The 27,600-nt window shown below is 41.7% G+C and overlaps 1 protein-coding gene across 1 annotated transcript; it reads right to left on the bottom strand.

Annotated features, from left to right (window-relative positions):
• Window positions 1-9,252: 9,252 nt before the first annotated feature.
• Window positions 9,253-26,382, bottom strand: allc (allantoicase). Its single transcript, XM_033647841.2, has 11 exons — window positions 26,166-26,382; window positions 25,525-25,575; window positions 23,759-23,846; window positions 17,769-17,888; window positions 17,207-17,286; window positions 16,522-16,654; window positions 16,218-16,373; window positions 11,421-11,494; window positions 9,965-10,073; window positions 9,728-9,846; window positions 9,253-9,495 (listed from the first exon to the last, which is right to left on the bottom strand). The coding sequence occupies exons 1-11, from the start codon at window positions 26,253-26,255 to the stop codon at window positions 9,334-9,336; spliced, it is 1,182 nt and encodes a 393-aa protein (XP_033503732.2). The 5' UTR covers window positions 26,256-26,382; the 3' UTR covers window positions 9,253-9,333.
• Between the last annotated feature and the right edge of the window lie 1,218 nt (window positions 26,383-27,600).

Raw genomic sequence — 27,600 nt, 5'->3', positions numbered from 1 at the left:
GACCTCAAAGAAACACAACAAGACCTCAAAGAGACACAACAAGACCTCAAAGAGACAAAATAAGACTTCAAAGAAACACAAGACCTCAAAGAGACACAACAAGACCTCAAAGAAACACAACAAGACCTCAAAGAGACAAAATAAGACCTCAAAGAAACACAAGACCTCAAAGAGACACTACAAGACCTCAAAGAAACGCAAGACCTCAAAGAAACACAAGACCTCAAAGAGACACAACAAGACCTCAAAGAAACACAAGACCTCAAAGAGACACAACAAGACCTCAAAGAGACAAAACAAGACCTCAAAGAAACGCAAGACCTCAAAGAAACACAAGAACTCAAAGAGACACAACAAGACCTCAAAAAAACACAACAAGACCTCAAAGAAACACAACAAAACCTCAAAGAGACACAAGACCTCAGAGAGACACAACAAGACCTCAAAGAAAAACAAGACCTCAAAGAGACACAACAAGACCTCAAAGAGACACAACAAGACCTCAAAGAAACACAACAAGACCTCAAAGACACACAACAGATATTGACTGTGTGTTTTGATGTGTCACTGACTGTGTGTTTTGATGTGTCATTGACTGTGTGTTTTGATGTGTCATTGACTGTGTGTTTTGATGTGTCATTGACTGTGTGTGTTTTGATGTGTCACTGACTGTGTGTTTTGATGTGTCATTGACTGTGTGTTTTGATGTGTCATTGACTGTGTGTTTTGATGTGTCATTGACTGTGTGTGTTTTGATGTGTCATTGACTGTGTGTTTTGATGTGTCACTGACTGTGTGTGTTTTGATGTGTCACTGACTGTGTGTTTTGATGTGTCACTGACTGTGTGTTTTGATGTGTCATTGACTCTGTGTGTTTTGATGTGTCACTGTGTGTTTTGATGTGTCACTGACTCTGTGTGTTTTGATGTGTCACTGACTGTGTGTTTTGATGTGTCATTGACTCTGTGTGTTTTGATGTGTCACTGACTGTGTGTTTTGATGTGTCATTGACTGTGTGTTTTGATGTGTCAATGACTGTGTGTTTTGATGTGTCACTGACTGTGTGTTTTGATGTGTCACTGACTGTGTGTGTTTTGATGTGTCACTGACTGTGTGTTTTGATGTGTCACTGACTGTGTGTTTTGATGTGTCACTGACTGTGTGTTTTGATGTGTCACTGACTGTGTGTTTTGATGTGTCACTGACTCTGTGTGTTTTGATGTGTCAATGACTGTGTGTTTTGATGTGTCACTGACTGTGTGTTTTGATGTGTCATTGACTGTGTGTTTTGATGTGTCAATGACTGTGTGTTTTGATGTGTCACTGACTGTGTGTTTTGATGTGTCACTGACTGTGTGTTTTGATGTGTCATTGACTCTGTGTGTTTTGATGTGTCACTGACTCTGTGTGTTTTGATGTGTCACTGACTGTGTGTTTTGATGTGTCACTGACTCTGTGTGTTTTGATGTGTCACTGACTGTGTGTTTTGATGTGTCACTGACTGTGTGTTTTGATGTGTCATTGACTCTGTGTGTTTTGATGTGTCACTGACTGTGTGTTTTGATGTGTCACTGACTCTGTGTGTTTTGATGTGTCACTGACTGTGTGTTTTGATGTGTCACTGACTGTGTGTTTTGATGTGTCACTGACTGTGTGTTTTGATGTGTCATTGACTCTGTGTGTTTTGATGTGTCACTGACTGTGTGTTTTGATGTGTCATTGACTCTGTGTGTTTTGATGTGTCACTGACTGTGTGTTTTGATGTGTCATTGACTGTGTGTGTTTTGATGTGTCACTGACTGTGTGTTTTGATGTGTCATTGACTCTGTGTGTTTTGATGTGTCATTGACTCTGTGTGTTTTGATGTGTCACTGACTGTGTGTTTTGATGTGTCACTGACTCTGTGTGTTTTGATGTGTCATTGACTCTGTGTGTTTTGATGTGTCACTGACTGTGTGTTTTGATGTGTCACTGACTCTGTGTGTTTTGATGTGTCATTGACTCTGTGTGTTTTGATGTGTCACTGACTGTGTGTTTTGATGTGTCACTGACTCTGTGTGTTTTGATGTGTCATTGACTGTGTGTTTTGATGTGTCACTGACTGTGTGTTTTGATGTGTCATTGACTCTGTGTGTTTTGATGTGTCATTGACTCTGTGTGTTTTGATGTGTCACTGACTGTGTGTTTTGATGTGTCATTGACTCTGTGTGTTTTGATGTGTCACTGACTGTGTGTTTTGATGTGTCATTGACTGTGTGTTTTGATGTGTCACTGACTGTGTGTTTTGATGTGTCATTGACTCTGTGTGTTTTGATGTGTCATTGACTGTGTGTTTTGATGTGTCATTGACTCTGTGTGTTTTGATGTGTCACTGACTCTGTGTGTTTTGATGTGTCACTGACTGTGTGTTTTGATGTGTCATTGACTCTGTGTGTTTTGATGTGTCACTGACTGTGTGTTTTGATGTGTCATTGACTGTGTGTTTTGATGTGTCACTGACTGTGTGTTTTGATGTGTCATTGACTCTGTGTGTTTTGATGTGTCATTGACTGTGTGTTTTGATGTGTCATTGACTGTGTGTTTTGATGTGTCACTGACTGTGTGTGTTTTGATGTGTCACTGACTGTGTGTTTTGATGTGTCATTGACTCTGTGTGTTTTGATGTGTCACTGACTGTGTGTTTTGATGTGTCACTGACTCTGTGTGTTTTGATGTGTCATTGACTCTGTGTGTTTTGATGTGTCACTGACTGTGTGTTTTGATGTGTCATTGACTCTGTGTGTTTTGATGTGTCATTGACTCTGTGTGTTTTGATGTGTCACTGACTGTGTGTTTTGATGTGTCATTGACTCTGTGTGTTTTGATGTGTCACTGACTGTGTGTTTTGATGTGTCATTGACTGTGTGTTTTGATGTGTCACTGACTGTGTGTTTTGATGTGTCATTGACTCTGTGTGTTTTGATGTGTCATTGACTGTGTGTTTTGATGTGTCATTGACTGTGTGTTTTGATGTGTCACTGACTCTGTGTGTTTTGATGTGTCACTGACTGTGTGTTTTGATGTGTCATTGACTGTGTGTTTTGATGTGTCACTGACTGTGTGTTTTGATGTGTCATTGACTCTGTGTGTTTTGATGTGTCATTGACTGTGTGTTTTGATGTGTCATTGACTCTGTGTGTTTTGATGTGTCATTGACTCTGTGTGTTTTGATGTGTCACTGACTGTGTGTTTTGATGTGTCATTGACTGTGTGTGTTTTGATGTGTCACTGACTGTGTGTTTTGATGTGTCATTGACTCTGTGTGTTTTGATGTGTCACTGACTGTGTGTTTTGATGTGTCATTGACTGTGTGTTTTGATGTGTCACTGACTGTGTGTTTTGATGTGTCACTGACTGTGTGTTTTGATGTGTCATTGACTGTGTGTGTTTTGATGTGTCATTGACTGTGTGTGTTTTGATGTGTCACTGACTCTGTGTGTTTTGATGTGTCATTGACTCTGTGTTTTGATGTGTCATTGACTGTGTGTGTTTTGATGTGTCACTGACTGTGTGTTTTGATGTGTCATTGACTCTGTGTGTTTTGATGTGTCATTGACTGTGTGTTTTGATGTGTCACTGACTGTGTGTTTTGATGTGTCATTGACTCTGTGTGTGTTTTGATGTGTCACTGACTCTGTGTGTTTTGATGTGTCACTGACTCTGTGTGTTTTGATGTGTCACTGACTGTGTGTGTTTTGATGTGTCACTGACTGTGTGTTTTGATGTGTCACTGACTGTGTGTTTTGATGTGTCACTGACTGTGTGTGTTTTGATGTGTCACTGACTCTGTGTGTTTTGATGTGTCACTGACTCTGTGTGTTTTGATGTGTCACTGACTCTGTGTGTTTTGATGTGTCACTGACTGTGTGTTTTGATGTGTCACTGACTGTGTGTTTTGATGTGTCATTGACTGTGTGTTTTGATGTGTCACTGACTGTGTGTTTTGATGTGTCACTGACTCTGTGTGTTTTGATGTGTCATTGACTCTGTGTTTTGATGTGTCATTGACTGTGTGTGTTTTGATGTGTCACTGACTGTGTGTTTTGATGTGTCATTGACTCTGTGTGTTTTGATGTGTCACTGACTGTGTGTTTTGATGTGTCACTGACTCTGTGTGTTTTGATGTGTCACTGACTGTGTGTTTTGATGTGTCACTGACTCTGTGTGTTTTGATGTGTCACTGACTGTGTGTTTTGATGTGTCACTGACTGTGTGTTTTGATGTGTCATTGACTCTGTGTGTTTTGATGTGTCACTGACTGTGTGTTTTGATGTGTCATTGACTCTGTGTGTTTTGATGTGTCACTGACTGTGTGTGTTTTGATGTGTCACTGACTGTGTGTTTTGATGTGTCACTGACTGTGTGTGTTTTGATGTGTCACTGACTCTGTGTGTTTTGATGTGTCACTGACTGTGTGTGTTTTGATGTGTCACTGACTCTGTGTGTTTTGATGTGTCATTGACTCTGTGTGTTTTGATGTGTCACTGACTGTGTGTTTTGATGTGTCATTGACTCTGTGTGTTTTGATGTGTCACTGACTGTGTGTGTTTTGATGTGTCACTGACTGTGTGTTTTGATGTGTCACTGACTGTGTGTTTTGATGTGTCATTGACTGTGTGTTTTGATGTGTCATTGACTCTGTGTGTTTTGATGTGTCACTGACTGTGTGTTTTGATGTGTCATTGACTCTGTGTGTTTTGATGTGTCACTGACTCTGTGTGTTTTGATGTGTCATTGACTCTGTGTGTTTTGATGTGTCACTGACTGTGTGTTTTGATGTGTCATTGACTCTGTGTGTTTTGATGTGTCACTGACTGTGTGTGTTTTGATGTGTCACTGACTGTGTGTTTTGATGTGTCATTGACTCTGTGTGTTTTGATGTGTCACTGACTGTGTGTTTTGATGTGTCACTGACTGTGTGTTTTGATGTGTCATTGACTCTGTGTGTTTTGATGTGTCACTGACTGTGTGTTTTGATGTGTCATTGACTCTGTGTGTTTTGATGTGTCATTGACTGTGTGTGTTTTGATGTGTCATTGACTGTGTGTGTTTTGATGTGTCATTGACTGTGTGTTTTGATGTGTCACTGACTGTGTGTTTTGATGTGTCACTGACTGTGTGTTTTGATGTGTCATTGACTCTGTGTGTTTTGATGTGTCATTGACTGTGTGTGTTTTGATGTGTCATTGACTGTGTGTGTTTTGATGTGTCATTGACTGTGTGTTTTGATGTGTCATTGACTCTGTGTGTTTTGATGTGTCATTGACTCTGTGTGTTTTGATGTGTCATTGACTCTGTGTGTTTTGATGTGTCACTGACTGTGTGTTTTGATGTGTCATTGACTGTGTGTGTTTTGATGTGTCATTGACTGTGTGTGTTTTGATGTGTCATTGACTGTGTGTGTTTTGATGTGTCATTGACTCTGTGTGTTTTGATGTGTCATTGACTCTGTGTGTTTTGATGTCAATTCAATCAATCAATCAATTTTATTTATAAAGCCCAATATCACAAATCACAGTTTGCCTCTCATCGTCTCATCTGTACATGAAGTTTTCTGTCTGCAGGAGTCAGACTGTGTCTCTGCTGCCCCCTGCTGTCACACACACACACACGCACACACACGCACACACACACACACACACACACACACACACACACTCAGCCACTTAGCCCGTCACCGCCAAGTGACATCTCCAGGTGATGTCACTCATTCACCCAAACACAGTGGGCAGAACAAGATGGATGTGATGTCATTAGAAGAGCGAGGCTGGGCTTTAATTTCCTGTTTGTGCTTCATCTTTATGAACGACAGATGGACACTCGATGGTCAGAAGCCCGCCTACAAATTTTGTTCTGCCGCAGAGTTCATGACGTTGAACTTGTGGCGTGAGTCTAAGACAACAAAGAGCTGCTGTTGTGGTTAGTTTGTTTACATGTTTACATCGATGATGAAACAATCTGAACCTCATCGTCGTCTCAGAAAATCCTGCTGTGAAAGCAGCACCACTGATTACTCAGCCCCAACCGATGCTCGCCTGATGCCACCTGACATCACCTGACATACCTGACATCACCTGAGGACATTTATCGGACTTCACTCTGCAGCTTCCTCTGGAGACACTGGAGGTTACACAGACACACACACGCACAGAGGAAGGCTAATTACCATAACCTGGTTTGAGTGACATGTGTGTGCCTCAGGAGGTCAAAGGTCAGGCTTAGGCTGATTTGAGTTGACCTTGATGATGAGAGCAATCAGCAGGAAACAGACAGATGGAGGAGACTGAAGGATCAATGAACAGGAGATCAATGACTTTGATTTGATTTGATCAGTAATTTCTGCAGCAGAAGAAGAAGATGGAGATGTTATTGATCAATGTCATCCACCACCTGACACAGGTGAGTCGGATTAAACATCATCCACCACCTGACACAAGTGAGTCGGATTAAACGTCATCCACCACCTGACACAGGTGAGTCTGATTAAATGTCATCCACCACCTTTCACCACCAGCTCCCTTCCCTGGTTTAATAATGAGTGTCTTGCACTGTTAAAAGTTAGAGATCAGCTGCTCAAAATTTCACAGAAAACTGGTCTAATCATTGACCATCAAAAATTCACATTGGCACGCAACAAAGTAACATTAGCATTACGAAAAGCTAAAGCAAACTTCTTTTTAAACATGATTGAGAGTGCAAAAGGAAATTCAAAAAAAGTGTGTAAAGAGATAAATAACCTAACCGGCCGACAGACCAAACAGAGCAGTAAAGGACTGGAACTAAACATCAAGAATCAATTAGTGAAAAATCCTGTCACCTTGGCAACAGAATTGAATTCTTTTTTTTTATAAATTCCATCTATTTTGTTTTCTCTATACATAAACGATTTCTTTGATGTCTGTAAGGGTGTCGATGCACAGTTATATGCGGATGACGCGTCATTTTCACCCCCGCGAAAAACACGACAGAGGCTGCCCAAATACTCACAACAGCATTGGCTCATGTTCAGGCCTGGCTCACTGATTCATGTCTTTCGCTAAATGTCAAAAAAAGTGTCTGTATGATTTTTGCTAAAAAGCAGACAAAAATTGTTCATTCTGGTGTGATGGGGAGGAGCTCGCTTTGGTGAACGAGTTCAGGTACCTGGGGGTCATCCTGGACTCGACACTTTCATTTAAGAAACACATCAAAAAAGTGTCTAACTCTGTCAAATACAACCTGGCTAATTTCAGACATATCAAGAATTCTCTAACTACCAGTGCAGCGTTGATGTTTCTACATTGTATGACGCTCTCACATATAGACTACTGCTTAACGAGCTGGTCTCTGGCATGTACAACAGCACTTAAACCAATAGAATCTCTCTACAAGAAAGCCCTAAAGACTCTGGATAAAAAACCCTTCTCCTTCCATATCTGCAAGACCCTCAAAAATCATAATTTTAAAACCTTTAGATTTGCCTGCTTTGTGTATAAAAGCCTCCATGGTCTTGCTCCACCGCCGCTGAACGAATACATTAGGAAAAAGGACTGTGGGAGGTATGAGTACCAGGACTTGTGCTAGAGGAGACTGTGAAATTCCCCACAGGCGCACTACGTTTGGGAGGAATGTGTTTTCTGTTATGGGGGGGAACGTCTGGAACAGTCTTCCCTAAAACGTCATCCACCACCTGACACAATTGAGACTGATTAAACATCATCCACCACCTGACACAGGTGAGTCTAACTAACAATTCAATTCAATTCAATTTTATTTATAAAGCCCAATATCTCAAATCACAATTTGCCTCACAGGGCTTTACAGCATACGACATCCCTCTGTCCTTATGACCCTCGCAGCAGATAAGGAAAAACTCCCCAAAAAAACCCTTTAACTGGGAAAAAAACGGTAGAAACCTCAGGAAGAGCAACTGAGGAGGGATCCCTCTTCCAGGACGGACAGATGTGCAATAGATGTCGTACAGAACAGATCAGCATAATAAATTAACAGTAATCCGCATGACACAATGAGACAGAGAGAGAGACAGAGAGAGAGAGAGATGCAGGTAATGACAGTAGCTTACAACAACATTATTGAAAGTAATAATATTATAGTTATAGTTCTGGCTACTGTGGTACAATATGTTGAAGGTATGTATTAATATCTGGCAGTATACATGTGTGACAATAATCATATGTGTATAATAACAGTAGAAGTATGACTAATGACTAATGATGGCAGCACCAGCAGGAGGCATCTGGCAGGACCACGGCAGCAGCACAACCACACACGTCACGCTGTCCAGGCACCGCTGTGATATGAGTTAATCTGAGAGACAGTGGAGCACAAAGGCTCCGGAGAAGAAGCCGAGTTAGTGACATCCAGAATGGCCGAGTTAGCAAGATGCAGTAATAGAATACGAGAGAGAGAGAGAGAGAGAGAGAGAGAGAGAAGGAGAGAAGGTGCCCGGTGTATTATAGGGGGGTCCTCCGGCAGACTAGGCCTAAGTCAGCCTAACTAGGGGCTGGTACAGGGCAAGCCTGAGCCAGCCCTAACTATAAAGCTTTATCAAAGAGGAAAGTCTTAAGTCTAGTCTTAAATGTGGAGACGGTGTCTGCCTCCCGGACCATAACAGGAAGATGATTCCACAGGAGAGGAGCCTGATAGCTAAAGGCTCTGGTTCCTGATCTACTTTTGGAGACTTTAGGGACCACGAGTAACCCTGCGTTCTCAGAGCGCAGTGTTCTGGTGGGATAATATGGCACTATGAGCTCTCTAACATATGACGAAGCTTGACCATTTAGAGCTTTATAAGTTAACAGTAGGATTTTAAATTCAATTCTGGATTTTACAGGGAGCCAGTGCAGCGAAGCTAAAACAGGAGAAATATGATCTTGTTTCTTAGTTCCTGTTAGTACACGTGCTGCTGCATTCTGAATTAGCTGGAGAGTTTTTAAGGACTTACTAGAGCTACCTGACACCCTAACACTGGTAGATGATGTTTAATCAGACTCACCTGTGTCAGGTGGTGGATGATCCTGACTCACTGACACAGAGTGAAACAGAGAAATAAAATAAATCTGCTGAAGGAATAAAAACAGTCTTGACATTCTTTCTAATCTTAAATGATTCAGACGGGTTGACGGAAGCCTGTGAGGGACAAAACAGATCAGGAAGAATTATGGGATGTTTTGTGTTTATTTCAGTGTACGAGTGTTAAAGACCATCAGACTGTTGAGTATCCACCTGTTTTATTTCTCAAACATCATCAGTCACAGATCACAAACTTTAAATCCTCTCCGAGTGTTCACAGCATCACAGTTTGGACGCCGGTCTATTCTGATTGGCCGTGGGTCGACCCCACAGGCGGAGCCGGCTGACTCCTCCATCAGGGCTGATGATGAGACGGACGTGAGTGACAGGTGAGCTGAGAGTGAGCTTGGACTGGCTGTACAGATGTCTGTGATGAGGACGAAGCTGCAGGACAGACAGGAGGACATGAGGACAGGAAGCCGTTTAAATCCAAACACTCATCATCTTTCTCATTTAAAAAAACAAAACAAACATCATATAAAGTTTAGGATTCATATTTAATTTCAATCTGATAAACTTTTCTAAACATCACAGATATATACATGAAAAATTTCTGTCAATCAGGGACACAAGATGGACGTCAATGGGAACCATTTCACAGGACAAAGACACGTACTTTCTGAGGGGAAAGAAGGACCCGCCATTTCCCAGAATTCCACCTGCTCCTGATGCACTGAGCTTCCTCCTCAGCGGTCAGAGAACAAACCTCGATCCTGCAAGAGTCCGGGAAGTTACCTAGATGGAAACAAACAAACAAAAAAACACTTTAAGATTCTCAGCTGCTCATAAACAAAATTCATTTTAAATTTTAATCTGTAAAATAAAAACAGGAAGTAGTGAGGCGTGTGTGGACCTTTGAAGTGGTTGGTGTCGACTTCGACGCTGCTGATCACTCCGGGATGACCGAGACGAAACACCGCCCACTCCGAGCCGGGGACCTGCAGGATGCCTCGCTGGTCCACCTGCAAGACAACCAGCAGGGAGACATTTAACAGGAGTGGACACATTTAAACTTATTATTCGTGTTCACATCGACCAACAGTTTCAGGAAGAGAAGTTTGTAAAGTGTAGACATCTACAGAAAGTTGGTGAGGACATTTTTTTTTAAAGTGAGGACAGTTTTAAAAGAGACATCAAATTGAAATGGGGACATTTTAGAAAGTGAGACAGTTTTTAGTTAGAGGTCTTTTTTTTTAATGCAGTCTCATTGTGCTGTCATGAGAGGACATTTTAAAATAAATGTGAAATGTGAGGACATTTCAGAAAACATTTTTAGAAACTTGGGTGAGAAAATTTTAAAGACGGTGGAATACTTTTAATTGAGGACATTTTGGACACATTTTAAAGACAGTTTTTGAGAAATTGTTAAATTTATTTTGGGACATTTTTAATTCTGAGACTGTTTTTAAAGTGAGGACATTTTAAACAAAAAGTGAGCTCATTTTGAGGAAAGTCAACATTTATGAAAAGTGAAAACAATGCTTTGTTTTTTGAAATATGAGGGAATTTAAGAAAATTTTAACATTTTAAGAAACTGAGTTCAGTAAACTTTAGAAAGAGGGAATATTTTTTCAAAGTGAGGATCGTTTTAACAATGTGACATCATTCTTAAAAAAATTAAGGACGTTTTGTCTTGTCCTCACTTCCTGAAATGTCTGTTTGAGAATTTAAGCTTTGTTTTAAAGTTAAAATCATGTTAATGTTAATAAACCTGAAGTTTTCACTTACAGCAGTGGCCCTTAGTATGTGTAAATGTTGGCATGGAGGTAACAAAGAACGTTAATATAGAACGTTAATATAGAACATAAATATAGGACGTTAATACAGAACGTTAATATAGAATGTTAATATAGAACGTTAATATAGAACATTACTATAGAACCTTAACAGATAACGTTAATATAGAACGTTAATATAGAACATTACTATAGAACGTTAACAGATAAAGTTAATATAGAATGTTAATATAGAACATAAATATAGGACGTTAATACAGAACGTTAATATAGAATGTTAATATAGAACGTTAATATAGAACATTACTATAGAACCTTAACAGATAACGTTAATATAGAACGTTAATATAGGACGTTAACAGATAACGTTAATATAGAATGTTAATATAGAACATAAATATAGAACGTTAATATAGAACATTAATATAGAGCGTTAATATAGAACATTAACATAGAACGTTAATATAGAACATTAATATAGAATGTTAACAAAGACCGTTAATATAGAACGTTAACAAAGAACGTTAATAAAGAACATTATAATAACAATAACATATTGTACTGTGTGGTAACCTTCAGGTGTTTTGGTCTGTCCAGCCTGCGAGCCGTCTCCCAGCCATCGGCCATGTTCACGGCTCGGCCAAGACCTGCAAACACAGAACACACAAAGTGTCACCAGAGTCACCGGTGTCAGCAGAGTCACAAGAGTCAACAGTGTCCCCTGAGTCACAAGAGTCACCAGAGTCATGAGTTTCACCAGGGTCACAAGAATAGACAGTGTCACCAGAGTCACAAGAGTCAACAGAGTCACCAAAGTCACCAGTGTCACCACATTCACCAGTGTCACCAGAGTCACGAGAGTCACGAGAGTCACATGAGTCAACAGTGTCAACAGTGTCACCAGAGTCACCAGTCACCAGAGTCACCAGTGTCACCACATTCACCAGTGTCACCAGAGTCACAAGAGTCACCAGTGTTACGAGACTCACATGAGTCACATGAGTCAACAGTGTCAACAGTGTCACCAGAGTCACCAGTCACCAGATTCACCAGTGTCACCAGAATAACAAGAGTCACCAGAGTCACCAGTGTCACCAGTGTCACCAGAGTAACAAGAGTCACCAGAGTCACCAGTGTCACCAGTGTCACGAGAGTCACCAGTCACCAGATTCACCAGTGTCACCAGAGTAACAAGAGTCACCAGAGTCACCAGAGTAACAAGAGTCACCAGAGTCACCAGTGTCACCAGTGTCACGAGAGTCACGAAAGTCACGAGTCAACAGTGTCAACAGTGTCACCAGAGTCACCAGTGTCACCACATTCACCAGTGTCACCAGTCACAAGAGTCACCAGTGTTACGAGACTCACATGAGTCACATGAGTCAACAGTGTCAACAGTGTCACCAGAGTCACAAGAGTCACCAGAGTCACCAGTGTCACCAGTGTCACCAGAGTCACCAGTCACCAGATTCACCAGTGTCACCAGAGTAACAAGAGTCACCAGAGTCACCAGTGTCACCAGTGTCACGAGAGTCACGAGAGTCACGAGTCAACAGTGTCAACAGTGTCACCAGAGTCACCAGTGTCACCACATTCACCAGTGTCACCAGTCACAAGAGTCACCAGTGTTACGAGACTCACATGAGTCACATGAGTCAACAGTGTCAACAGTGTCACCAGAGTCACATGAGTCACATGAGTCAACAGTGTCAACAGTGTCGCCAGAGTCACCAGTATAACCAGTCACCAGAGTCACCAGTGTCACCAGAGTCACCAGTGTCACCAGTCACCAGAGTCACCAGTGTCACCAGAGTCACGAGAGTCACATGAGTCAACAGTGTCACCAGAGTCACCAGTGTCACCAGTGTCACCACATTCACCAGTGTCACCAGAGTCACCAGTGTCACCAGAGTCACGAGAGTCACATGAGTCAACAGTGTCACCAGAGTCACCAGTCACCAGTGTCACCACATTCACCAGTGTCACCAGAGTCACGAGAGTCACATGAGTCACATGAGTCAACAGTGTCAACAGTGTCACCAGAGTCACCAGTCACCAGAGTCACAAAAGTCACCAGTGTCACATGAGTCACGTGAGTCAACATTGTCAACAGTGTCACCAGAGACACCAGTCACCAGAGTCACCAGTGTCACCAGAGTCACCAGTGTAACCAGTCACCAGAGTCACCAGTGTCACCAGAGTCACCAGTGTCACCAGTCACCAGAGTCACCAGTGTCACCAGAGTCACATGAGTCAACAGTGTCAACAGTGTCACCAGAGTCACCAGTCACCAGAGTCACCAGTGTCACCACATTCACCAGTGTCACCAGAGTCACAAGAGTCACCAGTGTCACGAGAGTCACATGAGTCACATGAGTCAACAGTGTAACCAGAGTCACCAGTCACCAGAGTCACCAGTGTCACCAGAGTAACAAGAGTCACCAGAGTCACCAGTGTCACCAGAGTCACCAGTGTCACCAGTCACCAGAGTCGCCAGTGTCACCAGTGTCACCAGAGCAACAAGAGTCACCAGAGTCACCAGTGTCACCAGAGTCACCAGTGTCACCAGTCACCAGAGTCGCCAGTGTCACCAGTGTCACCAGAGTCACCAGTCACCAGAGTCACCAGAGTCACCAGTGTCACCAGAGTCACCAGAGTCACCAGTGTCACCAGATTCACCAGAGTCACCAGTGTCACCAGTGTCACCAGTCACCAGAGTCGCCAGTGTCACCAGTGTCACCAGAGTCACCAGTCACCAGAGTCACCAGTGTCACCAGAGTCACCAGTCACCAGATTCACCAGTGTCACCAGAGTAACAAGAGTCACCAGAGTCACCAGTGTCACCAGTCACCAGAGTCACCAGTGTCACCAGAGTCACCAGTGTCACGAGAGTCACGAGAGTCACGAATCAACAGTGTCAACAGTGTCACAAAAGTCACCAGTGTCACCACATTCACCAGTGTCACCAGAGTCACAAGAGTCACCAGTGTTACGAGACTCACATGAGTCACATGAGTCAACAGTGTCAACAGTGTCACCAGAGTCACAAGAGTCACCAGTGTCACCAGAGTCACATGAGTCACATGAGTCAAGTGTCAACAGTGTCACCAGAGTCACCAGTATAACCAGTCACCAGAGTCACCAGTGTCACCAGAGTCACTAGTGTCACCAGAGTCACGAGAGTCACATGAGTCAACAGTGTCACCAGAGTCACCAGTCACCAGTGTCACCACATTCACCAGTGTCACCAGAGTCACAAGAGTCACCAGTGTCATGAGAGTCACATGAGTCACATGAGTCAACAGTGTCAACAGTGTCACCAGAGTCACCAGTCACCAGAGTCACAAGAGTCACCAGTGTCACATGAGTCACGTGAGTCAACAGTGTCACCAGAGTCACCAGTATAACCAGTCACCAGAGTCACCAGTGTCACCAGAGTCACCAGAGTCATTAGTGTCACCTGTGTCACCAGAGCCACCAGAGTCACCAAAGTTACTATAGTCACCACAGTCACCAGAGTCACTAGTGTCACCACAGTCACCAGAGTCACCACAGTCACAAGAGTCACCAGTGTCACTAGTGTCACCACAGTCACCTGTGTCACCTGTGTCACCAGAGTCACCAGTGTAACTATAGTCACCACAGTCAACAGAGTCACTAGTGTCACCACAGTCACTAGTGTCACTAGAGTCACCAGAGTCACTATAGTCACCAGAGTCGCCAGAGTCACCAGTCACTAGTGTCACCTGTGTCACCAGAGTCACCAGAGTCACTATAGTCACAAGAGTCACCAGAGTCACTAGTGTCACCACAGTCACCTGTGTCACCACAGTCACAAGAGTCTCTAGAGGCACTAGTGTCACCACAGTCACCAGAGGCACTAGTGTCACCACAGTCACTAGTGTCACTATAGTCACTACAGTCACCAGAGTCACTATAGTCACCACAGTCATGAGAGTCACTAGTGTCACCAGAGTCACCAGTGTCACCACAGTCACCAGAGTCACATGAGTCACATGAGTCAAGTGTCAACAGTGTCACCAGAGTCACCAGTATAACCAGTCACCAGAGTCACCAGTGTCACCAGAGTCACTAGTGTCACCAGAGTCACGAGAGTCACATGAGTCAACAGTGTCACCAGAGTCACCAGTCACCAGTGTCACCACATTCACCAGTGTCACCAGAGTCACAAGAGTCACCAGTGTCATGAGAGTCACATGAGTCACATGAGTCAACAGTGTCAACAGTGTCACCAGAGTCACCAGTCACCAGAGTCACAAGAGTCACCAGTGTCACATGAGTCACGTGAGTCAACAGTGTCACCAGAGTCACCAGTATAACCAGTCACCAGAGTCACCAGTGTCACCAGAGTCACCAGAGTCATTAGTGTCACCTGTGTCACCAGAGCCACCAGAGTCACCAGAGTTACTATAGTCACCACAGTCACCAGAGTCACTAGTGTCACCACAGTCACCAGAGTCACCACAGTCACAAGAGTCACCAGTGTCACTAGTGTCACCACAGTCACCTGTGTCACCTGTGTCACCAGAGTCACCAGTGTAACTATAGTCACCACAGTCAACAGAGTCACTAGTGTCACCACAGTCACTAGTGTCACTAGAGTCACCAGAGTCACTATAGTCACCAGAGTCGCCAGAGTCACCAGTCACTAGTGTCACCTGTGTCACCAGAGTCACCAGAGTCACTATAGTCACAAGAGTCACCAGAGTCACCTGTCACCAGAGTCACTAGTGTCACCACAGTCACCTGTGTCACCACAGTCACAAGAGTCTCTAGAGGCACTAGTGTCACCACAGTCACCAGAGGCACTAGTGTCACCACAGTCACTAGTGTCACTATAGTCACTACAGTCACCAGAGTCACTATAGTCACCACAGTCATGAGAGTCACTAGTGTCACCAGAGTCACCAGTGTCACCACAGTCACCAGAGGCACTAGTGTCACCAGAGTCACTAGTGTCACTATAGTCACTACAGTCACCAGAGTCACTATAGTCACCACAGTCATGAGAGTCACTAGTGTCACCAGAGTCACCAGTGTCACCACAGTCACCAGAGGCACTAGTGTCACCAGAGTCACTAGTGTCACTATAGTCACCACAGTCACTATAGTCACTAGTGTGACCACAGTCACAACAGTCACTAGTGTCACCAGAGTCACCAGTGTCACCAGAGTCACTACAGTCAACAGAGTCACTAGTGTCACCACAGTCTCTAGTGTCATCTGTGTCACCAGAGTCACCAGTGTCACTGCCGCAGAAGTAGCCAGTGACCAACAGTGACTTTGCGTCATATATTATAAAGAAATCAACAGGGAGTGAACCTACAGAACATTTATACTGATACTAACCAATCATGTTGCGTGGATGCCCAAAGTGGGCATCGCTGTAGCCAAGGCAGACTCCCCCATTGGTCAAACCTACCAGGTCGACATCCTGTTGGGAGGAGACAGATAACCAGTCTCTCTGTCCGACACCGTACGCCCGCAGCCTGGCTATCCCTCCATCTGACCAACAAACACAGAAACACACAAACACACAAATAACAAGTACATAACAAATACACAAATACACTCTGTAGTGTTATAATTATTACTTTTATAGTCATTGACTGTGTGTGTGTGTGTGTGTGTGAGTGTGTGTGTGTGTGTGTACCTGGGTGCATGTTCAGGCGCAGGTGTGTGACTCGGTGGTTGAAGTTGACCTTGAAGTGATTATGGCAACAGTCTGAATATCCAGGCTTCAGCTCCGACACACACACAAGCTCTGGCCACGCCTCAGAGCCCAGCTGTCAATCAAACACATGTCAGCTGTCAATCAAACACATGTCAGCTGTCAATCCAGCACACGTCAGCTGTAGATCAAACACACGTCAGCTGTAGGTCAAACAAATGTCAGCTGTCAATCAAACACATGTCAGCTGTCCACCAAACACACGTCAGCTGTAGATCAAACACACGTCAGCTGTAGATCAAACACACGTCAGCTGTCAATCAAACACACATCAGCTGTAGATCAAACACATGTCAGCTGTCAATCAAACACGTCAGCTGTCAATCAAACACACGTCAGCTGTAGATCAAACACACGTCAGCTGTCAATCAAACACACGTCAGCTGTGGATCAAACACACGTCGGCTGTCCACCAAACACACGTCAGCTGTCAATCAAACACATGTCAGCTGTCCACCAAACACACGTCAGCTGTCAATCAACCACACGTCAGCTGTCCACCAAACACACATCAGCTGTCAATCAACCACACGTCAGCTGTCAATCAAACACACGCCAGCTGTCAATCAAGCACACGTCAGCTGTCAATCACATTCCTCACAGTAACCTTGGCAACAGCAGCCAGCTGAATGTCGGAGGCGGCCATGCCGGTTCGGTCTCCGTCCAGGCTGAAGGTCGGTGGTTTGTCTGGTGAAGAACTTTAAATATTAACATAGGTTCATGTCCGCTCTCACCTACGTCTCAGTGGTCACTTTATTAGGTATACCTTTACATCTGAACACAGTCGTGTACATCAGCTCCGACACCTCTCTGTATGAAATGTATAATTAAATTAACTAAAATGTTAAGTAAGTTTTTTGTTGACACTGCTTGAAAAGATTAAATTCAATGACGTGTGTGTAACTGAGGAGGTCGTAGTTAAACACAGTTTATTATCATCCATCTTGATGTTTCAATTTCCTGGTTGGTTGTTTTCTTTACGTCGGGGTTCAGGAAATGTGACGCTGCTTCCTTCACAGATTACATCTGTATTCGTATAAATATAATAAAACCTGCTGGGTGTTTCTGTTTGTGTCACAGATTAAAGTTTCTCACAGAGTTTGAGGAGTGAAGCATCGTATGAAGTGAAGCGTCTCATACTTTCCGATGAGTATCAGAAGAATTCATACCCAGACAGCTGGCCTGGATGGAAATGTGAGGTGAATGATTTCCAGTGAAGAAGGACGTGTCGACATCAAAACCATAGATCCGTCCTGGTACACCCAGCTGGATGATGCACCAGTCATGACCTTCCAAAAAAAACAAAAAAAAAAATGATTAGGTCGTGTCCATGTCAAACAAAGTCCAACAAATTCATCTGTGCACGTGAACAAAGATTCAGACTATTGACAGCAGCTCTAAACTAAAAAAAACCCCAAACAAACAAACAAAAAAAAAAACTCTTAAGAGTTTTCTGGATCAATAGATTAATATCAGTTAATCACAGATATACTGACACATTCATCAACTGATCAGTAAATGTCACAGATATGTTTGAAGACAATTACAAACAGAAAACTATACTGAACAAAAATATAAATGCAACACTTTTGTTTTTGCTCCAATTTTTAATGAGCTGAACTCAAAGATCTAAAACATTTTCTATATACACAAAAGACCATTTTTCACAAATATTGTTCACAAATCTGTCTAAATCTGTGTTAGTGAGCACTTCTCCTTTGCCAAGATAATCCATCCCACCTCACAGGTGTGGCATATCAAGTTGCTGATTAGACAGCATGATTATTGCACAGGTGTGCCTTAGGCTGGCCACAATAAAAGGCCACTCTGAAATGTGCAGTTTTGCTTTATTGGGGGGGTCTGGGGGGGGTCAGAAAACCTGTCAGTATCTGGTGTGACCACCAATTGCCTCACGCAGTGCAACACATCTCCTTCGTATAGAGTTGATGAGGTTGTTGATTGTGGCTTGTGGAATGTTGGTCCACTCTTCTTCAATGGCTGTGCGAAGTTGCTGGATATTGGCAGGAACTGGAACACGCTGTTGTATACGCCGATCCAGAGCATCCTAAACATGCTCAATGGTTGACATATCCGGTGAGTATGCTGGCCATGCAAGAACTGGGATGTTTTCAGCTTCCAAGAATTGTGTACAGATCCTTGCAACATGGGGCCGTGCATTATCATGCTGCAACATGAGGTGATGGTTGTGGATGAATGGCACAACAATGGGCCTCAGGATCTCATCACCGTATCTCTGTGCATTCAAAATGCCATCAATAAAATGCACCTGTGTTCGCTGTCCATAACATATGCCTGCTCATACCATAACCCCACCGCCACCATGGGCCACTTGATCCACAACGTTGACATCAGCAAACCGCTCACCCACACAACGCCACACACGCTGTCTGCCATCTGCCCTGAACAGTGAAAACCAGGATTCATCCGTGAAGAGAACACCTCTCCAACGTGCCAGACACCATCGAATGTGAGCATTTGCCCACTCAAGTCGGTTACGACGACAAACTGCAGTCAGGTCGAGACCTGATGAGGACGACGAGCATGCAGATAAGCTTCCCTGAGATGGTTTCTGACAGTTTGTGCAGAAATTCTTTGCTTATGCAAACCGATTGTTGCAGCAGCTGTCCGGGTGGCTGGTCTCAGATGATCTTGGAGGTGAACATGCTGGATGTGGAGGTCCTGGGCTGGTGTGAGGTTGTGAGGCTGGTTGGATGTACTGCCAAATTGTCTAAAACGCCTTTGGGGACGGCTTATGGTAGAGAAATGAACATTCAATTCAATTCACGGGCAACAGCTCTGGTGGACATTCCTGCAGTCAGCATGCCAATTGCACGTTCCCTCAAAACTTGCGACATCTGTGGCATTGTGCTGTGTGATAAAACTGAACATTTTAGAGTGGCCTTTTATTGTGGCCAGCCTAAGGCACACCTGTGCAATAATCATGCTGTCTAATCAGCATCTTGATATGCCACACCTGTGAGGTGGGATGGATTATCTCGGCAAAGGAGAAGTGCTCACTAACACAGATTTTAGACAGATTTGTGAACAATATTTGTGAGAAATGGTCTTTTGTGTGTATAGAAAATGTTTTAGATCTTTGAGTTCAGCTCATGAAAAATGGGAGCAAAAACAAAAGTGTTGCGTTTATATTTTTGTTCAGTGTAGAAAACTAATTTAAATGATCTTAATTAGAAACATTCATATTTTAATTGATTGCTCATCATTTTTATTGTAATTTATTTAAAAATCAAAGCTACAACGTGCTTTACAATAAAAACAATAATAAAGTTTGAAAAAACAAACAGACCAAAGTAGTAAGATAAGGTAAGGTAAGGTAAGATAAGATAAGATACGATGATAAGATAAGGTAAGATAGGAAAAGATAAGATAAGGTAAGGTAAGATAAGATCAGGTCAAATAAGATAAGATAAGATCAGGTAAGATAAGATAAGATAAGATACAATGATAAGATAAGGTAAGGTAGGATAAGATAAGATAAGGTAAGATAAGATCAGGGCCCGTATTCACAAAGAATCCTAAGACTAAAAGTACCTCTTAGTGACGTCATTCTAAGAAAAATCTTAGAATTCCTCGATTTCTAAGATTTTTCTTAGAATTTTCCCTTGGTAAGATAAAAGTTATTCACAAAGCATCTTAGGCCTTAAGAGAGCTCCTAAAGTGAAAAACTGTTAAGAGGAGGGAGGAGGACTTTTTAGAAGCCTAAGAGTGTCTTAAACAGAGAAGATGGCGGAAAGACAGAGAGGAAGGAGAGATATTCTCCGTATATTGAACGACAGTGATTTAATAAGACGCTACCGGCTTGATCGTGCAGGGATAATGTTTGTGGTTGACCTCATCAGGGATGAGCTTACTTTTCCCACCCAGCGTAGTAACGCAATAACGCCCTCTTTGGAGTGCAGCATGTACCAGCGCTTCTCACACTCATCACTTGTGCGTAAAAGGAGAGGGAATTGATGTGTCGGGCAATGCGCTCCCAAGTCTGCCTCTTCCCTTGTGCCGTGATCCTGGGACCGAATTTCCCTCTTAAAACTCCGTTGTTCTCCTCCACGAGCTGTGCCAACAGCAGGCACTGCTCTTCTGTCCAGTTCGGCTTTCTCGTTCTTTTTTTCTCCATTTCGTTAATTGTTTTGGTCATTCTGCCAAATCAAACCGCTTTTTACAAGGAGGCCAGCAATCTGACAGCTGAGTCTGCGTCCACCATTAATATCAAATAGATTAAGTAGTAAAATTACCAGCATGGCGAGTAAACGTAACAATAAGCAAATCAATAAAATAATCGGCATGTGAATGAGGTACGTTCAAACATTTTGAAGCTGTGTAACAATTAATTTAATTTTGCTGAGTTTCATCATCATGACATAAAATTATTTTCACAATTACACATTTCTTAATACAGTCTAAGTTCTATGATCGGTTCATTTCACTGTCCATTCATTACTAGGAGCGCATTTATTTTTTCCTTTTTGTAATAACCAATCACAGCTTTTAGAAGACTGCGTCATACCTAGCAATGGGGTCAACCACACCTCCTCACTAAATAAAAGTTTCTGTCCCCTCCTTGCTCAGAGTTGCTCTCAGAAACTTCCTGAATCACTCTTAAGCTAAGATTCCTTGCTAGGAATTTTTAGGCTAAGTTAGGAGCTCTCTGAGAGGAATCTGAGTATCTTTGTGAATACGAGTCCAGGTCAGATAAGACAAGATAAGATAAGATAAGATAAGATATGATGATAAGATAAGGTAAGATAAGGTAAGGTAAGGTAAGATAAGATACGATGATAAGATAAGGTAAAGTAAGGTAAGATAAGATAAGATCAGGTAAGATAAGATAAGATCAGGTAAGTATACTATCAGATATTAATATATACTTTCAACATATTGTACCACAGTAGCCAGAACTATAACTATAATATTATTACTTTTATTAATGTTGTTGTAAGCTACTGTCATTACCGTCTGTCCTGTCTCTCTCTCTCTCTCTCTCTCTGTCTCTCTCTCTCTCTCTCTCTCTCTCTCTCTCTCTCTCTGTCTCATTGTGTCATATGGATTACTGTTAATTTATTATGTTGATCTGTTCTGTACGACATCTATTGCACGTCTGTCCGTCCTGGAAGAGGGATCCCTCCTCAGTTGCTCTTCCTGAGGTTTCTACCATTTTTTCCCCGTTAAAGGTTTTTTTTGGGGAGTTTTTCCTGATCAGCTGTGAGGGTCATAAGGACAGAGGGATGTCGTATGCTGTAAAGCCCTGTGAGGCAAATTGTGATTTGTGATATTGGGCTTTATAAATAAAATTGACTGACTGATTGATTGATTGTTCATTTGTCCATGAGGGGACATTTCAGAGTTTTGAAGCCCTACAGAAGGATCATGGATTGGGAAGAGATGAGTTTTTTAGATACCTGCAAGTGAGACATTATTTTAACAAAAATCTGAAAGAGGTTCCATGAAAATGTAAATCAGGGTTCATGGTGGTGTTTTATAATTGATTAAGCCTGGATCATACAATAAAATGATCTCTAAATTTATATAATACCATACTATTATCCAAACAAGAAAGTGCAGAATACATAAAGAAGAGCTGGGAGAAAATACGCCAGCTACAATGTTTCTCAGCTGGGTCGAACATGTGGCGGGAGTTCTGCTGGAAGAATATTGTGAGTTTTTTTTGTCACACCCACTCAGACACGACATCAAGACAGCAGGAATGCTTGTTGGAGATTTTGTGGGTCTAATGAGGCCAACCGCTTTCATATATTTTGGGACTGCCAGGTGATAAGGACTTACTGGGAGGAGATCCACAAACATATTAAAAATGTATTTAGCATACATACTCCATTCAAATGTGAAACTATGTATTTGGGCGATTTGCTGTTTGAAACATGGAACACTAAAGACCAAAAACTGCTGGCTATATTGTTGGCTGCCAGCAAGAAGTCAATCACAAGAAAATGGTCAAAGGTAGAACCACCTACCATTAACGAATGGATTGACATTGTAATGAGATTTATGTTATGGAGAAGATGGAATTTTCTCTTAGAGTTGAAAAAGAAAAAAATCTATAGGACCTGGACCAAATGGACAGAGTATGTAAAACCGATCAGATCTGATTTAATTTGACTGTACTTGTGCTTTGTGTGAACCAGTCCTCTTTTTCATTTGATTGTTGAAAAGTTGGAGGTGATGTGCTTCCTTGTTTTGTTCTGTTGTTATTCATAACAAAATCACCCATGGCGGCAATATGGATATTATATATATGGAGATTATAGATGATCTGCTATGGACAAAGAATTGCTGTAAACTGTGTCTTAAGGAAATTTGCCTTTCTTAAAAAAAAAAAAAAAAAGATAAGATAAGATAATCCTTTATTTGTCCCACAGCAATGAAATGTGCATCATCACGGCAGCAGAGGAACAAACAGGAAGTGATGTATAAGTATGTATCAATGAAAAGAAAAACACATGTTGGTGTCGCATGACGATCACACACGTTTTTATAAATATTAATATTATTATTATTGTGTTTATGTGTAACATAATATATCTCTGTAACACATTCGGACTTTGTGGAAGTGTATTTTTACTTTATGTATTTTACATATACTAAAAATATATTGTACATACCATGGTTTACCTTATTGTGTTATTGTGTGTTATTGTGTGTTGTTGTGTTATTGTGTATATTGTGCTTGTTATTGACACTGATACCTACAGTTAATAATCGTACAGTTCACACGTGGTGCTGCAGTCAGACTTTCTATAATCTGAGATTTTGTAATGAATACATTGAACTCTTTAGTGTCACCTCTTTAATTTATTTATTTATTTTATTTATTCCCTTATTTTTTAGTTATTTATTTATTTTTCTTTTACCTTTCGGCTTGTGTCTGAAGTCTTATCTGAAATTCACATTATATATTATTATTATTATGATTAATTATCCTGACAGTCAGAAAATATTTATTATAGACAGTTATTAATGTCTCATTTAAATTATTTTAAGGATATTATTAAAGAGACATATTAATGTGTTTAATCTGTGAATGTGCTTTGAAGACGTCATGTTATTCTGATTTTATTTGGGTGAATTTCAGAGAACAGCAGAGTTTGTTTCTGATACTGACCCGTCGTCCTCTTCCTCCTCGTCTCCCATCCGTCCATCCACTTCCCAAACTCAGTGAAGGCTGACGGGATGAATTGCGGTGGCTCTCTCTGTATGAACACACTTAAAGTTAACGTCAGGTGATATTCCCTCACCTTTGTTTACTCAGTCCCACACACACCATCCTGCTGCCCTAAATGTGGATTCATTCACCACTGAAAACAGTCCCCAACAAACGAACTGTTCCCTCTAGTTGGTTTGATGAAGACGACAATAATCAGCTGTTTGACAGACGAACTGTTAGTTTAGATCTGAGACATGAGCACCAAACATATGCTCATTTATAAATCAGTTACTCAGCCTGTGTTACGTTGAATTCAGCTCTCAGACGAACGCACAATCTGAAAACATTCTGGATGAACTGAAGTCAATGGATCCAACATGTTCAATGACAAACTACATCAGAGTGTAGTTTTGTTTTGTTGCTAAATGTGAACCCTGTTGACTTCAGTTCATCAAGAATGTTCTGAGTTTTTGGGATTCTCCGTTCACCTTGATGGTCTGAGAGAAAAACAAAGTTTTCTTTATGACTTCAGTGAAACAGGTGGAGAGTAACTGATGTATATGTGATCATGTTACAGGTGAAGTTTTTCTTTATTAAAAGAAAAATCACTGCCCATGTTTTCCTAATTTACCTCCAAAAAAAGGAATAGATATCATTCTGCAAATTCCCACGCATCATAGAGGTCTCATCTCAAAAATTTATAATACTATCACATCATTCAATAAAGTGATGCTGGATAAGATTAGAGCAGACTGGGTAGAAGAACTTGGGATAAATATCTCCAATGCAACCTGGGATGATGCTTTATATAGAGTAAATGGGTCAACCTCATGTGCTCGCCTTGGCTTAATTCAGTTCAAGGTGCTCCATCGAATCCATTATAGTAGAGCCAGACTCTCTCGGATCTATTCTAATGTCAGTGAAACATGTGAACGTTGTCATATAGCTAAAGCTGATCTGGCCCATATGTTCTGGTCCTGTAATAAACTGTATAATTTTTGGATTACGATATTTAAAACTTTATCTGAAGCTTTTAGCAGAGATATCCAACCTAGTGCTGAAATGGCTATATTTGGAGTCCCAGGAGACGGTTCATCATTGACAAATAAAATTAAAAACGTGCTTGCTTTTTCAACTCTCCTTGCCCGGAGAAGAATCCTGTTGGAGTGGAAATCAGCACATCCACCCAAATCCTCCTCCTGGATGAAAGACCTGATTTTATTTCTAAAGTTGGAAAAGATAAAATATTGCATTAGAGGGTCAACCCAAAAATTCTATGAAACATGGGCCCCTCTACTATCTTATTTTGAGAAACCTGAAGTCCTCCCACAAGACTGAAAATTAAGAAGGCATGATTCCATATCCACTTTTTCTTATTTTTATTTTTTATTTATTTTATTTTATTATTATCATTATTATTGTTTTTACTTATGTATTATTATTTTAATCTTGTATATTTTCATACCTGTAACCTCTTCCGTATATCATTGGAGGTGTGCCTTTCACTCACCGAATTTATTTTTAATATTTAATTTATTTTTCGTGTTGGCAGCATGGTGGGGATGGGTGGGAGGGAAGAAAATAAGAAAAATGATGTATGTTGAATATCTGTGATGAATGTTCATTTCTTCAAATAAAAACATGTTAAAAAAAAAGAAAAATCACTGAACTTTATACTGAGAACAAAAATCAAACATTGTTGACATGGTGAATCAGTGTTGTACCTTCAGCAGGTTGGCAGCAGGAGCGAACCATTCGTCTGTAGCAAAAATAACCTGAAGGAACAAAAACAGAACACACAGTCACCAAACTTCAACGCGAACCAAAAAACAGGCCTGAAAATATGACACAGCATCCAGATGTTAAAGCTCAAAGCTGCACAGATACAGGCCACCATCTGGAGATACGAATAAGTTTATTAATTTCAGATTAGTTCAGACTGAGACTTCACATCCGCACGAAAAGTAAGAAGCTACAGCCGCTTAGCTCAGCTTAGAATAAACATTAGGAACATGTAGAGACCGACCCTGAGGTTGGACTAAACTAACTAACTCTATATAAAGCAGCAGCTCCATCAGTAATGTGCTGCTGTGACCTGATGATGTCACAGACAGTCACATATGTAAACGCTACAATCAGCTGTGTGGAGGGAAACGCATTAAGTGTCTGATGAACGTTAATCATCTCAGATTAATTAAAAAAAATCAATTCACAAATTAAAAAATGTATTTAGGCTACATGTTTGTTTAATTTACTGTGTTTTAACATGTCTGATCAAATGTGTTTAGTTACCAGAGGTTATTAACTTAATTAACATGTGTGTAGAACATGTGAATGTATTTGTGTTTGTATGTCAGTGACTCACCTTCCCGCCGACCGCCTCACAGGCCAGGTCATTAAATTGCAGGAAGTTGGGCTCAGCTGTTGTTGTCACCGCCGCTCTCCTTTCTGCCATGATAACACTTTAAGTTTCTCCTAAAACATGAAGAGAGACATTGAAGCAGCTGCTTGCTGCGTCTCCACCTGAAGGACGACTCAGACCGCCTCTGTCCTGCAGGACAAAGTTCATCGACTGCTCAGTCACACACAGTACACTTTTTATTTATACAGTGAGGGGTCACTGACTTGCTGCAGTCAGGTGTGAAGCTCAGATCGCTCCGTTAATTCTCTGTTGACACGGATCATCGACCTCCATGTTTACAACCTTCAGCTGAACACGTGTGTTACATCACACACGTGAAACACGAATCTGCTCTGCTCTGTACAGGAAACAGGTGTGAAAACAGATACGTGAACTATCATCAGTTTTAGAGGTAGCAGAACTTACAGTAACAGATTACTTTCAGCAACAAAGTAATACAAAGAGTTACGGAATGGGAAATGCTGAGCATTCTGGGAGCGGTGCCGCCATCTTGACAGGATGAGCGTCCGCAGCCTCATTCTGTCAGTCGTTCATCATCAGGAAGAAAAAGAAGTGTGATTAACAAACACTGATACACAGAGAAACATAGACAAGTGAAATATTACAGAAGTTATTATTCAGGATTTAATAATATGTGGTAATAATATGTGTCTCAGCTGCCTGTTTACAGTCGGCTCTGTGCCTTGTCATGATTAATTTACATCGTACCAAAATGATTGTGACGATCAGTGTGTCCCCGAGATACCACCTAAAGATGAATACATGAAAGTGTAATAGGTACATGTATCCTTTCATTTAAAGTTTGTGGAGGTTCTGATCAGGACTCTCAGTGATGATATGGAGGGTGATAACTGCGTGAGATCTGATGCTGCTTCATTTCCAGACTTTATTAATTCTCACAGTTCATGTGAGCAGGTGGAGAAGATGAAGGTGAGCTGACTGAAGAAAGAAAACTGTCAGCACTGGGGCATGTCCGGTGACAGTTAGGGTTACTGCAGTGACCTTACACACAGACCATCTGAAAACGTGAGTCGTACTTGGTGAAATATATTTAAAATAATATCAAAAACTACTGACACTGTTCTTTATTATATGAGAGGATCCACAGCTGACCTCGAGTGTCAGAGGCATCCAAACCATCCGTCCCCTCTGTGCTGCTGCTGGGTTGAATGATAAAGTGAACCACGAGGTGAGAGATGTCGTTAAACATATAATAATTCATCTCACATACAATACATAATACAATCTCAGTTCACCTCACCATCTGTGTCCGAACTGCTCATGGCTCAGAGTTTCTCCACAGCTGCGCACATTCTGACATCAACTCTGTTTTTATAAATCACAATGTATTAGAATTAGTGTTTTGGTTTCTTATGTG

The sequence above is a fragment of the Epinephelus lanceolatus genome, chromosome 13, assembly GCF_041903045.1.
Source record: "Epinephelus lanceolatus isolate andai-2023 chromosome 13, ASM4190304v1, whole genome shotgun sequence".
In the NCBI taxonomy this organism is placed as follows: Eukaryota; Metazoa; Chordata; class Actinopteri; order Perciformes; family Serranidae; genus Epinephelus; species Epinephelus lanceolatus.
This window is presented reverse-complemented; position numbering and strand designations above follow the sequence as displayed.